This window comes from Anolis carolinensis, chromosome 3 (genome assembly GCF_035594765.1).
Source record: "Anolis carolinensis isolate JA03-04 chromosome 3, rAnoCar3.1.pri, whole genome shotgun sequence".
Taxonomy (NCBI): Eukaryota; Metazoa; Chordata; class Lepidosauria; order Squamata; family Dactyloidae; genus Anolis; species Anolis carolinensis.
In genome coordinates, this window is record NC_085843.1 from 207,936,524 (window position 1) to 207,951,552 (window position 15,029).

At 37.9% G+C, this 15,029-nt stretch overlaps 1 protein-coding gene across 1 annotated transcript in view; it reads left to right on the plus strand.

The window, feature by feature from the left end:
• Positions 1-15,029, plus strand: part of pde6c (phosphodiesterase 6C) — a 74,564-nt gene that overhangs the window by 26,568 nt on the left and 32,967 nt on the right. The window contains exons 2-7 of the mRNA XM_062976163.1: positions 7,091-7,243; positions 7,981-8,070; positions 10,420-10,560; positions 12,342-12,416; positions 12,842-12,906; positions 12,992-13,058. Coding sequence (XP_062832233.1) covers positions 7,091-7,243; positions 7,981-8,070; positions 10,420-10,560; positions 12,342-12,416; positions 12,842-12,906; positions 12,992-13,058 — 591 coding nt within the window. The remainder of the gene's footprint in view (positions 1-7,090; positions 7,244-7,980; positions 8,071-10,419; positions 10,561-12,341; positions 12,417-12,841; positions 12,907-12,991; positions 13,059-15,029) is intronic.

Here is a 15,029-nt window from a genome sequence, read left to right on the forward strand (position 1 = left end):
CTACGGACCTTAGTCTGGGGACCCCGGTCTAGATTTTGGATAACTACTGGCAAATTGGAGAGTAGGTGTACCTTGGTGAGTATGGTTTGCGATAAGAGTCATGCCAATGTAGGCTGTTGGCTGCAAGATATTTTACAGGTGCCATTCTTGAGGCAATTGTGGTTTAAGCCTGATTTTCCAGCCCCTTATGTATATACTTGGGTTTAATTCATCCCACTGAAGGAAATGAACTTTGTACAACAATTCTAAATCCATTAGAGAGAGGTAAGCACAGTTGATTACATTGAGGAAAACGTATTTAGGACATAGCTAAGAGATGTAGATATATACAGAGTGGTTTCAATTGACATTTGCTTAAGTAGTTGTCAGTTCATTTATTGAGTAACCACACTCATATTTGTCTCAGCAGTCTAATAGCATTGTAAAATACTGGTAACATTCCTACTTCAATTGCAAAAGAAATTTGGCTTGGATTAACATTGTTGGAGTGGTTTTAATGTATTCTTTTATAGCCAAACTCTGCTTTTTTAGTATGCTTGAGGACTGTTTGAGGAATTAAAAAATCCATGATAATGTTCTCTGTTTCTGGGTTGCTGTGAGTTTTCCAGGCTGTATGGCCATGTTCCAGAAGCATTCTCTGTTTCTGCTTCCACCTTTAAAAATGAATAGTCATAGTTAGTTTTACAATGCATATACATGAATATGGTACAATGCTTTATTATTATACTGAGTAACAAAATAAAAATTTATGTGATTAAGTGGAATGGATAATTTTGGAGATGTAATTTTTCCCCCCAAAGGTTTTGGAGGTTCCTAAAATTAACTGCAAACTGTGTTGGTGGCTTTTTCTTTAAAAGTATATTTTGCTATAGGTTGCAGTAGGTGATTTTGAGACGGGCCTCTGGAAAACCCTGGAATACTCTTCATTATTGTATTCTGAATGTAGTCACAAATATGTACTTTGAAAAAGCTAAAAAGAAAAAAGGATGCTTTGGAAAGCTATTCTATTAAAAATCTGCTCTCTCTTAAAAATCCACAAAATCCTCCCTTCATCTCTACTTATTTATGGGGAAATTTTGAGAAATCAAGGATTACACATATCTGTTTGAAATAACTTGAGAATCATTGTGTTCCTTTGCCAGGACAGAGCTCAAATGCCACTGTATGGACTACAACACGGGTGTAAGATGTTAATGTTCTAAAGATAGATTATTATTCCTATGCTGAAAAAGTGTTATCTTTAGTTAATTTTCAGTAGACAACTGACAGACATCCTAGCATTAGGGCATCATAAGGAACCATTCAGTGTATAGTCTCTTAGTGACTGGAATCACGTCACCAGTGGAGGAAATATTCCTCTCATCAAACATCAGCTTATTTTGCTTTCAGCATATGTAGTACAATATGATTCTTGATTTGCTAGGATTAACCTAGAAAAAAATCCAGGACCCCAATGAAAGTGAAAAAGCATGAATAATAATAGTAATAATAATAATAGTAATAATAATAATAAAAATTATTTTTGTATGCTACCTCCATCTCCCCAGCTGGAGACTCGGGGCGGCTCACACAGGGAACAAGCCAATATAATCACATAAAATCATAAAATAGCAATTTAGACATCAGACAACACAATTTAAAAACAATTTAAAGAAGTCATAGCTAAAATAGACATAGCTAAAATGTTAATCATCCAGGCATTAAAGGTCCAATATAGGACAACATCTGGGTGATAATCAAAACTGATTTAGGGAGTGTCTATTACAAATAGGACATACATTAAATAGATATAACAGGTAGGGAAGATAAATCTGAACGGGGATCAAACTAAAAAGTAAGCAGGGCAAGTTTCAGTGTAGATATGGACCAGGTTATAACGGACTTGTCTACTCAAAAGCACAACAGAACAGCCATGTTTTTAACTGCTTCCGGAAGACAGAGAGGGTTCCTGCTAACCTAATCTCCCTGGGGAGGAAATTCCAGAGCTGGGGAGCCACCGCAGAGAAGGCTCTCTCCCACGTCCCCACCAACCAAGGGGGAAGATCTTAGAGATTGCACAGGTTTGTAGGGGAAGATGCGGTCATGAAGATAGGCCGGTCCCGAACCGTTTAGGGCTTTATAGGTAAGCACCTGCACCTTGAATTGAGACTGGAAACTTAATGGCAGCCAGTGGAGCTGTTTAAACAGAGGAGTTGACCTCTCCCTGTAACTGGCTCCAGTTAACAATCTGGCTGCAGATCTTTGAACTAATTGTAGTTTCCGAGCCGTCTTCAAAATATTGTTGTTTTCTTTTAACCTGAGATAATACCTTTCTGTGCATCTCTAGGTCATCCAGCATGGCTCTGTGATCAAATTCAACTGGATTGCTTTGAAGGACTTAAAGATTCCTAGAATTGTGTTCTCTCTAGGAATCCCTAAGTCAGACATGGGCAAACTTTTTTACCTTGAAGCTGCCTTGTGGGTCCAGCTGAGAGAGAAGTTGGAGAAGGCCCCTTCCTTAATGATGGATGGTGGGAGGCAAGAAGGGATCCAAGAGGCACCGGGGGAAGGGTTTTTTTCTTTTGCCAGCGCACACGTGCATTCAAGCTAAGTGTGGCCAGTCACGTGACCCTTGTTCCCTCCCTCCCTCACCATGAGACAAGAGGCAGCTCTTCTCCTTGTCACCTCCACTCCTGACTCCCTCCAGTGGTGGTGCTCTGCTTTCCCCTTCCCTTTTCCCTAGCACAGCCCTGCCGCCACCAGCCACCTCTCTGCTGCCACTGCTTCCTTTGTCCACAGGCTGCAGCAATTGCTGGGGAGGCAGGCTGCTCAGCATTGCCAAGGCAAAGCACTGCTCTCCTCATTGCCTCCACCCCCAAGCTGACCCGACAAATGTCGAGGACCAATCGTATATGTATTGGGACTCTAATATACATGGTGATGTCCCTTTTATGGTATTTTCCCATTTTGGAGCCCATATGCCTCATTTTTTCCATTCAATCAAGTGCTTTCATTTTGGGCAGTCAGTACTAAGTTAGGTGAGGTGTAGATGTCCACTCTGGATAGGGTCTATAGGTCAGGTATTGTTTCAAAGGTTTAACGTTCAACCTTCTTCCCACCACTATCATGAAGATATTAGATTAGGTTTTCTATATATATTCTCCAGAGCAAAGGTTTCCCAAACTTTGGTTTTCCAGATTTTTAGCATTCAGCTCCCATAATTCCCAGCTTGGCCAACCATCCAGAATGCTAAAACCCAATACATCTGGAAAACCAATGTTTTGAAAACATTGCAGGCAGGAAGAACTTACTTCTTGAGGAAATTGATTAGTTTGACTTTTACTTGCCACACCTAGTAAATACAGTAGAGTCTCACTTATCCAACATAAACGGGCCGGCAGAATGTTGGATAAGCGAATATGTTGGATAATGAGGAGGGATTAAGGAAAAGCTTATTAAACATCAAATTAGGTTATGATTTTACAAATTAAGCACCAAAACCTCATGTTATACAACAAATTTGACAGAAAAAGTAGTTCAATATGCAGAAATACTATGTATCAATTACTGTATTTACGAATTTAGCACCAAAATATCACGATGTATTCAAAACATTGACTACAAAAATGCGTTGGATAATCCAGAATGTTGGATAAGCGAGTGTTGGATAAGTGAGACTCTACTGTACTTCCATATCAGCATAGAGTTAGACCCCAAGCTTCCACAGCAAAAGCATTCCACAGAGGGGGCTGTATAACCTCAATGTGAAGATGTCCAAAGAAAGAAAGGTTATCACCAATGAAGTGAAATACTAAAGTTTTTAAGCAACACACTCAATGCATATAAAAGAAAACTACATTTAAATTTGGATGCAATTGTAAAATAAACGTATTTATTAAACATTGAAAACGAACACTACTTTAAATACAATAATTTTCATTCAGGAAATATTTTTTTCATAAGATGACAAACTGATTTTAAAAAATTGATGGTGTATAAGTGTCTTTCAACTTTGATGGAAATGCCATTCTAACATCAATCAAGGCATCCTGTTTGTTGTTCTTCCTCCTAGTATTTTAAAGTACTTGGGAACAAGTATAGACTGAAATGTTATAGAACACCACTGTCTCATTTTTAACTATATATATACTCACTCACACAGAGACACATACACATTGACATTAGAATGAGATCTCCACCAAATGTGTGTGTGCGTGTGATACACATACACAGCTTACTGTGATTCAGCTTCCTTCTTATTACTTTAGGAAGCTTCAGAAGTGTGATACAAATGTTCGGTGCACATATATGAATTTGGGTAGTGTCAGCTGCAGGCCTTTACTTTCTCAAAAATAAGACCACTTGAAGTAGAAGCATGTTATTTAAAAAGGCACAGCCTACCAGGCTACCATAACAAACCACTGAAGGATCTGACTGTTTTTGTGAAGTTACAATAGTTATACACGCCTAAATATTTCATATGCATTATTCTAATTCATCCAAATGCCCTATCTGTTACACACTTTGTAGTCTTCTCTCTCATTGGTCAAGCAATTAAAACATTGTCTTATTCCCTCATTTCCATCTTTCACATGAGAAAGACTGTGAGCAGTAAACTGTTTCTCAAAATAAGTGTACAATTCATCCTGTTCTGTTATCTGTGAGTGCCTACTTAATGAAATATGCTACATCACCTTCTACCAGAAATTAGCTTCAGCTACCGTGTTTCCCCGAAAATAAGACAGTGTCTTATATTAATTTTTGCTCCCAAAGATGTGCTAGGTCTTATTTTCAGGGGATGTCTTAATTTTCCATGAAGAAGAATTCACTTTTATTGTTGAACAAAAGAAATGAACATTTATTATATATTGTACAGTAGATATCATCACAAACCAGCATAACCAGACAAACTGTGAATCCTATCAAGAATTTCTTGTTACTACCATTATTTTCATGTACAGCAATCTATGGTATGTACATTTACCGATCCTGCATGCTCTGGTGTTCTGTTTGGCGGGCATAATTCCAAACAAAAACTTTGCTAGGTCTTACTTTCAGGGGAGGCCTTATATTTAGCAATTCAGCAAAATCTCTACTAGGTCTTATTTTCTGGGGATGTCTTATTTTCGGGGAAACAGGGTAGCAGCTTCTAGAATATAATCACATCTCCATTAGCAACTTATACCCTTTGTTAAGAGAGCATAGCTTTTAGGCCTGTTCTTGGGGTCATTTGGAGTGATGATTCAGAAAATTGCATTGGATGGACCACATAAGCTCTAGTTTCATAGATATGGTTATGATGGTTTTCTATGAGTGAGCAGATGAAGACTGCTACATGGCATATCTTCTATATCTCCAAATCTGGAGCTGGTAGGGGGAAGCACAATGTTTGGAATCATCAGGCCAAACATACCCAGAAACAAGTCTAACATTTGAGGAACCAATATGTGTGTTGGCCAGTGCTATATATCAAGCATGAAGTATTGTTAGAATAGCACAAGTTTATGAAGCATGGAAGATCCTAATCATAGGATCCTGACAGATAGAAAGGGTTAGGATCATGGCTTGTCAAAGGCTTAGACCCAGTTTATTTGAAAGACTGTCAACTTCATCAGACGGGCTACTTGGCTCATCCTATGCTGCTTGTGCTCCCCTTTCAGGATGGAACCCATTACATGACATGCATTCAATTCTGGTGGGGCTCCATCCAGAAAAGGTATAGCAAACACCGTATGCCACCATGACAGCAACACGGGAGCCTTTCCATGTTGCCTTACCAGCCATAGGGGAAAACCGGGCAGCAACACTTCTCCCCATGGGATGGGGGAAAGGCAAGTTGTGCAATGCAAGGCATGAAGCAAAGGCTTTTCTACACACCCCGCCGGGAGCCCATGGATTCACCACAATGTGTGGCAAATCCATGGGCCTTTGTGATGAGGTCCTGTGCCTCCATGTTCAAACCTGCCACAGCTTTAAGATCCAAAGGGCTTTCTCTTCATCCGGGCATTATCACCAACTTGTTTTCTGTGAAAGGAGAGAAGAGAAGACTGAGGAGATATTTACACCATAGAATTAATGTAGTTTGACACACTGTACTCTTCTCTGCCAAAGAGTTCTGGTGCCTCCCAATTACAACTCCCAAGATTCCACAGAATTGAGCCATAGTAGTTAAAGTGGTGTCAAATTGCATTAATTTTACAACAGAGATACAGCCTGACATATTTGAACTGATGTTATGTAAAAAAAAATGGAAAGACCTTGTTTTCTGCTTCTCTAAAGACTAGGGACCACATCACAAAGGTCCATTGATTCATGAGGATTGTACTGGTTAGCCCATGAGATTTCTTCCAACTCTATGATTCTATGATTCACCATGCACTGTGGCAAATCCATGCCCCACATCGTGCGACTTACCAATGACCCCATCATATGGGGGAAGCGTCATTACCCAGCTTCCCTCCATTGTCCTCAAGGCAATATGGGAAGGTTTCTGTGTTGCTGCAGCAGCAGCATATACTACTTCCTCTCCATTTTGCCAACAGAGCTTGACTAGAAGTAGGCACGCATCATGTAATGAGCTCCATCGGAAAAGAGGAGAGAAACCAGTGGATGACGGGGAAAGGAGCTGGTCTAATGAGGTCGTAGAATGTGAAGTAATGGATTCACATTACAATAAAAGAGATTCCACGGAAATGTTAGGAACAACTTTTTTTTACTGTTAGAGCAGTTTGACATTGGAAAATATTGCCTCCGAGAGTGGTGGACACTCTATTCTTGGAGTTCTTTTAACAGGGGTTGAATGGAATTTTCCAGGAGTAATTTCGTTACATATTCCTGCATGGCAGGGGGCTGGATTAGATAGCTCTGGTAGTCTCTTCCAATTTTAATATTTTACATTGAAGAGAATAGCATGTCTCAGATTTACATGTGATATTCTTCTAGCACCTGTGGTATCACTTGACACCATTGACAGCGGATGATAATCTGTTTTCAAGTCTTTTAAGTATTCCAAAGGAATAATGGAATTCTTAGTTAGATCAAGAGAAACCATGGTTGCAGATAACGGTGAATGGCTTGAAGCATATTAACCAAAGCTTCCAATTTGTTTCAGAACAATCATTTCTCTGACTCTGTGGATAAACAAACTGGTTATACAACTATAAATATGCTGGCAACTCCAATAATTCATAACAAAGAAGTTCTTGCTGTGATAATGGTCCTTAACAAGAAAACTGAGCCTGAGTTCTCTAAAGAGGATGAAGAAGTAAGTATTGACCTAATTTAAAAAAGGAATTCAGTGACCCCATTAACACTACGTGAATTTAGAAAATGTCTCAAAATCCCCCGAATGCAAATTATATACTCACCCAATGTGTAAATAATACTTTACAATGTTTTGGATAATGACATGGCTATTGTATATTTTTAAGTAGCATAACAGTTGGTAACACCATTACTTTTTAAAAGTAATAAGTGCAATTTACACACTACTTCTAAAAATGGGGTGGTCATTTGAGAATATTTGGGTACATTTTGCTTAAGTTCGTATTTTACAAAATAAGAAAAACTAACTCAAATGATAACTGCTGTGTGTTATCATTTATCAAGAAATGAGTTACAGGTAATGCTCAAAATACTCCTTTTGGGAAAGCGTTGATTCATGCCTAATGTGCAATTAAAACAAAAGTCCAATCTCTGTACTTTTTTACTCAGAAGTAATATCTACTGAGTTCAAGGGGACTTTCTTCCAAGTAAATTAATATTAGATTAGCGAGTACGGGTTGGGAATCTCCTAGAAGCCTTATGTAAGCTTCTTTGGCCTTTCCGTGAAAGAATTCAATACAAATCTTTACAAAGCTGTCTATTCCAGTGACAAAATAACCATGTCAATAATGATCCCAATGAAATTAGTTAAACTTGAAATGTTTGATTTTGGCTTATTCACATTCATAATCATTTATCTTACATTTGTTTTCATCATTTAATTTTTTCCTACTACAGGTCTTTAAGAAATACATTAATTTTATTACGATCGCTATAAAACACAACCACATTTCAAACATGTACAATTTGGAAATGAGAAAAAGTCAGGTATAGTATTGTTTATGTATTTATCTAAATGAATAATTGTTTAAACCTCTCTTGTCATTTGTTTTGCTACTTTTTCATGCTTCCATGTACTTGTGCAAACACTGAGATCTTCTTCAAAGGTCCAGTTCTGGGGTTGCAGACTAAGCCCATTCTATCAAGATGTGGAATGGCCTCCACAAAGAAGCTTGATTGGCATTTTCTTTACAGTAAATTTGTTTCTGCAAAATGGATTGTCAACATCCTAAGCCAAATCCAGCTTTTGCAGACCAATTTGTATTCAGGTAAAAACTGAAAGCCAGCATGGTGTAATCGTTTCAGTATTGGACTGTGACTCTAGACATCAGGATTTGAATCCCTGCTGATCGGTGGAAAAAGACTGAATGTCCTTGGCCAATACTTTCTCTCTCAGGACCTCGTCACATTAAGACTGGGATTCGCCACGCATCATGGCAAATCCGGCGGAGCCTGGCAGGAGGAAACTATTGCCCTGAACCCCGTATCGCCCGCCTTCCCCCTCACCCCATCCCACGGGGGGAAGCGCCCACCACCTGGCTTCCCCTTGTTATTGCCACCACTACAGCTTACAACACTTCCTCTTCACTTGCACTACAGAGCCCTGCTGGAAGTAGATCTACATTATGGGATAGGAGCCAGCAGGCTCCATGCCACATGTGAAAAGGCAGCGTTGCACAACGAGCAATTTTGCCCATCTGATGAGATTGCAAGTTGGAGAAGAAAACAAAGTCAAGCCTTTCTGAAAACAAGAAAGCACTGGAAAAGATTTGCCTTATTATATTATAAGCCATAAAACAATTTGAAGGCATATAAGAATAAGATTAGATTAAATTAGTCAGGTTCAGTTCTGGAAGCATATTTCAACATTATTCCCACTGAAGCAGTCTGACACTATTCAGACTGAACCAAAGCTTCTGGGGAAAGTCAGACAATGTTTTTTCAACATGACCATGTAAGGAAATGTCAAGTGATGTGATGTAAAAGGAGAGGAATAGCACTCTCTTTGTTTACTGACAGTTTTAATATCAACAGCATCTCCAATCACAACGCTTAAGGGGAGGGATTTGTGTGGTTATTGAAGTTATAGACAACAGCACCAACAATGGGTTTATCTTCTTTGCTTCTTTGCATTTATGCTGTAATTGGTTGTTTTTTTTATTAATTAAACATCCAGTCTGATCACTGCTTGACTATAAGGACCTAATCACATTGAGGCCACAATTGCGGGCGATAGCGGGGGGATTTGGCGTGAATCTAGCATGAGGCTGGGGAACCCAGTGTCCTGCATTGCCCCTCACCTCATCTCATGGGTGGGGGGAGTGTTGCTACCTGTCGTCCCCCCCCCCCCGTTCTTCCTGTGTTGCCGGCATGGCCTCTTGCAAGAGCTTGACCTCACTTCAGGTAGGAAGTAGATCAACATTGTGTCATGGGATCTGGCAGGCTCCATGCCTGAAGTGAGGTTGAACTGTTCTAGGATGAGCAATTTTGCCTGTGTGATGAAGGCATACGTTTCTGCTGATGTTCTTTCGCTGGGCTTTTTTCCTTCCATACTAATAGCACTGGGGAACCTATGAGAGCTGTGCTGAAGGTCTGGGAAAAGGTGATGGCTCTTTTATCCTAGATGCAAAACTACAGCCAAATGATGCCCGGGATTCCCCTGAGTTGTCTTCTGCCTCAGTATCATGAACTGAGAATCATTATGCACTGTACTGGATAGATCCTTCTGCAATGACCTTCAAAGTACATGTGCTGGAATAACATGAGATTACATCAGCATATATTACTAAGAAGGCTCTAGCCCTGATATATTGTGAATATCCATGAGAATATTGGTATTTGGCAATCAGTATCATTAATTGTGAGAGCCAAGTGTGATATAGTGGTTTGGACATTGGACGATGACTTTGGAGGTCAGGGTTCGATTTCCCTCTCAGCCATGACAAACCACTGGGTGACCCTGGGCCAATCAAATACTCTCAGCTCCAGAAAATCTTCACAGAGTTGCTTTAGGATGGCCATAAGTCAAAAATGGCTTGAAGACACACAACAACATAATTAATGGTAATGATTCATGGAGTCTTAAAAATGTGAAAACACTGGCCTGAATCTAATAGTTAGTCCCACCTACAGTAGATTAAGTATCAATGGAATGTGGTCACTTAACTTCTCATGCAGTCAAAGGATCTATTCTAATGGAACAATTGGATGCTTGTTATTGTGGTAAATATCTTCAATATGCCCTGTTCTCTCATATAGAGTTGTTTTCTATCAGCATGTCTCTGTTATCAGCAAAAAGTTTGATATTGTCTCTATATCCTCCCCTCCTTTTCCTAGATGCTATTGTGGTGTGGCAACAAAGTGTTTGAAGAACTTACAGATATTGAACGACAGTTTCATAAAGCATTGTACACTATCAGAATTTACTTAAACTGTGAAAGATATTCTGTTGGCCTGCTAGATATGACCAAAGAAAAGGTAAATAAAATTTTGTTTACTATAAAAACAAAGATTTAACACACACACCCTTCCAATACGCATGGCTAGGAAAAGAACTTTATTCAATGCAAATTATAATTGAATCCTAAATTAGGAATTATATATAACTATGATATTAAAATAAGCTTGCTTGTACTTTCACTCCATTGAAGTCAATAGGACTGATTTTCCTTCAGTTAAAATACCTTCCTTCAAATGTAAATATGTCATTTGAAAAATATAAAATGTAAAGTCCATGTAAGACCATATTTCATGGATACACAACATTGCAGGTAATAGTGAACCCTACTGAACACACAATAGAGTCATGCCAGAGGACCTAGAAAATGGCTGGAGATGACATATTTTATTTACTTTAGTAAATGTAACTGTAGATATTGCTCCCTTATATATAAGGGTCATAGTGTACATTCAAACTCTGTTTCTAAAAGCAAATACAGTAGAGTCTCATTTATCCAATGTTCTGGATTATCCAACACATTTTTGTAGTAAATGTTTTCAATACATCGTGATATTTTGGTGCTAAATTCTTAAATACAGTAATTACTACATAGCATTACTCCGTATTGAACTACCTTTCCTGTCAAATTTGTTGTATAATATGATGTTTTGGTGCTTAATTTGTAAAATCATAACCTAATTTGATGTTTAATAGGCGTTTCCTTAATCCCTCATTATCCAAGATATTCACCTATCCAACGTTCTGCCGGCCCGTTTATGTTGGATAAGTGAGACTCTACTGTATATGAAACAATGTCCATAACACTTCAGTTCCCACTTTTCCTTTTCCCAAATATTTCTGGCACTTTGTTGTTGTAGGCTTTCAAGGCCAGAATCACTGGGTTGCTGTGAGTTTTCCAGGCTATATGGCTATGTTCCATAAAATGTGGGTGAAACATCAGGAGAAAATGCTTATGCAACATGGCCATACAGCCCGGAACACTCACAGCAACCCAGTTTCTGGCACTACCATACAATTGTAGATTAGCACTATATAATTCTATATACAGTTAGGCTACTTAGATCTAATTGTCTTTTCTAAGGTTTACTAGCATCTCTAGGTTTTACTAGCATCAAAATTGATTTTTTTGAAGCATCCAGTGTGACATTCTGGTTTGAGTGTTGAACTAGACCAGAGTTCAAGTCCCTGATCAGCCGTGCAAACTGACAAATGTATTCTAAGTCGATCTTGCCACAACATTCATTTGATAGAATTGTTATCTGTCAGAGTTGACTTGAAGGTACATAAAAACCTATTTTCAGATTGTTAAAATACAATAAGTAAGCATATAACACCAAGTGGATTGAAATTATTTTATAGACACAAGATCCCTGCAAAAGTGAAAAATAAATAAATAATAAAATGCTATTTTTGTATGAATCTTTAACTTCTCCTGCATGGTGTAATGATATCAATGTCTGGCAGAAGCTGGGCATAGGGACACACTGGAGGACCTAGAGATTCCTGGGGCCCTTTCAGACAGGATCTATATCCCAGGATCTGATCCCTGGTTTTCTGCTTTAAACCAGATTATATGAATCCGCATTGCCAGATAATCTGGGATAAACAGAAAACCTGGGATCAGATCCTGAGATATAGGGCCTATCTGGAAAGTCCCCTAGAGAACTAATTATTAATTATTGCAGTCCTACAACAGAGACTGTGAAATCATTCCTCATTTATTTAAGTTCGTAATGTAACTTGTCACTTCTGAGTTCTGAGTGGAACTTCTTGCTAACTCATGTGTGATGTTTTTCAGGAATTCTATGATGAGTGGCCAATTAAGCTGGGTGAAGCAGAACCATACAAAGGACCCAAAACACCCGATGGCCGGGTGAGTAGAGAGTTTTATTATTAATATTATTACACTATGTAACACCATTTTTGTTCCTGATTTATAAGTGTCATTTCCTAATTGGTTCTCTCATAAAAACATGGAAAAAGTTGATTAAATTAAAAAAACTTTGTTTTTGTGGGACACCCTGCAACACATTTTACGATAGTTTTTCAATGAATATCTTAGAGAGTCTCAACCAATTCAACTTAGTTTATGGCAGCCACAAAAATGAAGTTTCTGGAATATAACAACTATTGCAAAGCAAGTACTGCATAATTAAACAGGAAATAACACTTTCAAACCAGGAACAGATTTTTTTTCAAATGTTGTTACATAGTATTATTAATGGGGACAAGCACCGTTTTGGAATGCTGTGTTTTTGTTTTTCAGATTATTATAATGCTTTCTCCCCTTGCATTTAGGAAGTCAACTTTTATAAAATAATTGATTACATTTTACATGGGAAAGAAGAAATCAAAGTTATTCCGTGAGTCCTTATCATTAGTTTGTTAGTCGTTAGCTGTGTGTGTTTAGGCCAAAAGGCTAACTTTTATCTCATTTTATTCTTCAAGGTCACCTCCTGCAGACCACTGGTGTCTTGCTAGTGGGTTGCCAACGTATGTTGCTGAAAATGGCTTTGTAAGTTTCACATTTTCTTTCATGCTTTTTTGCAGTTTAGTACACTTGCTGGATGGGCAATGCATCATGTGGTTTTTGTATTTAAACCCATTCTTTAAAAGGATTATTATACAAAGTCATCACAACCTAACAACAATCTAAATATACTTCTAAGTTCAAAGACCCCCATCACACAACAAAATTACAGGATTCCATAACAATTGAAGTGCAATAAGGGTCCTATAATGGTGCCCTTAATGTGCATTGCTCCTAACCTGTTTAAGGTCTGTTGCCACTTGAGAAATGATGAAGATGATGAGGACGATGATGTGACAAGGATTATGATTATGATGATCACCATACTGTCTTTTCTTTCCTTTGATAGTCAACATCCGGCATATCTTGCCCTTCCCTAAATAATGAGACTAGAAGTTGGCTTACAAAAATTAAACAAATACACTTCAAAGCCTTTTCAAAGATATAATTAAAACCTGACAGCTAATGTGGCCTTCTGATGATAGTAATGGACTAGGCCATGAGCTAAATCCCTTGCTGGTCATGAAACCCACTGGGTGAACCAAGACAAGTAAGAGTCTCTCATCCATAAAAGACGAAAACCCTATTATAGTGTTGCCATAAGTTGGAGTTGACTTGAAGGCACATGATTTTTAATCATGTCAGAAGCAACTTGAGAACATACTGCAAGTTGCTTCTGATGTTAGAGAATTGGCTGTCTACAGAGACATTGCCCAGGGGGCATCCGGATGTTCTACTATCCTGTGGGGAGGCTTCTCTCATGCCACATAATATCAACAAGAAAAACTTTTAAAAGTTCTTGTTAAAATTAAGTTAAACAATAAAGTAGAGTCTCACTTATCCAATATTCACTTATCCAACATTCTGGATTATCCAACGCATTTTTGTAGTCAATGTTTTCAATACATCGTGATATTTTGGTGCTAAATTCGTAAATACAGTAATTACTACATAGCATTACTGCATATTGAACTACTTTTTCTGTCAAATTTGTTGTATAACATGATGTTTTGGTGCTTAATTTGTAAAATCATAACCTAATTTGACTTTTAATAGGCTTCTCCTTAATCTCTCCTTATTATCCAACATATTACCCAACGTTCTGCTGGCCCGTTTATGTTGGATAAGTGAGACTCTACTGTATATACAATTAAAATCTAATACAATGTATAAGCTCCTTATATTTTGTTTACCTTAAGGATAATAATTCTCATAATTCCATTCGCTTATAAATGGCATGAGACTTGTTAAATTGTGCTGCTTCGCACAATAACAGAATTTTATAAATCATCACCTTCCATTTCTTGCCCTTTTTCTTTATCACTTCCACTAAGACATTGAAGATAGAACAGTTGAACAAGTCTTTTGATTGCTGATTGCTTTTTTTAGAGATGGAAAATGTTGGGGAAAAAATCAAAAAATTACTGACCAACAAGTTGTATTGTTTCAAAACCAATGAGAACAATTCTGGATTGAAGAGAACGTTTGCTATTCTGAACTAATGCTAATCAAAATTTGCATGTGGTTGTTTTGAAAGCGCAAGCGTGCGCACACACAAATCCCGAGGATTTTCTGCGCAGGAAACATGATTTTCTGCACATAAATATTATTTTATGTGCAAAAAATATCAATTTCCTGGATAGAAAATACAACTGTTGGGGACATTTTATGAATAAAGACAGGAACTGCAGAAAATACATTTTCAGAAAGAAGACATATTTCTTGCACAAGAACTGCTGTATGTGTGTGTGTATAAAACAACTACATCAATTTTTTATTTTATTTTTTTGCATAGAATAGGTTCTGAATTGTGAATAATTTTGGAATGCGTCTTTTTCAAAGTCTTTTCTTCTCACAGCTAAAAGAAAATGGCTAAAATTACTCAATGCAGCCTTTGACGAGAAAATTAATAATGAATTACATCCCTACTGCTTTTAGGGATCTTCCTTCCATCTA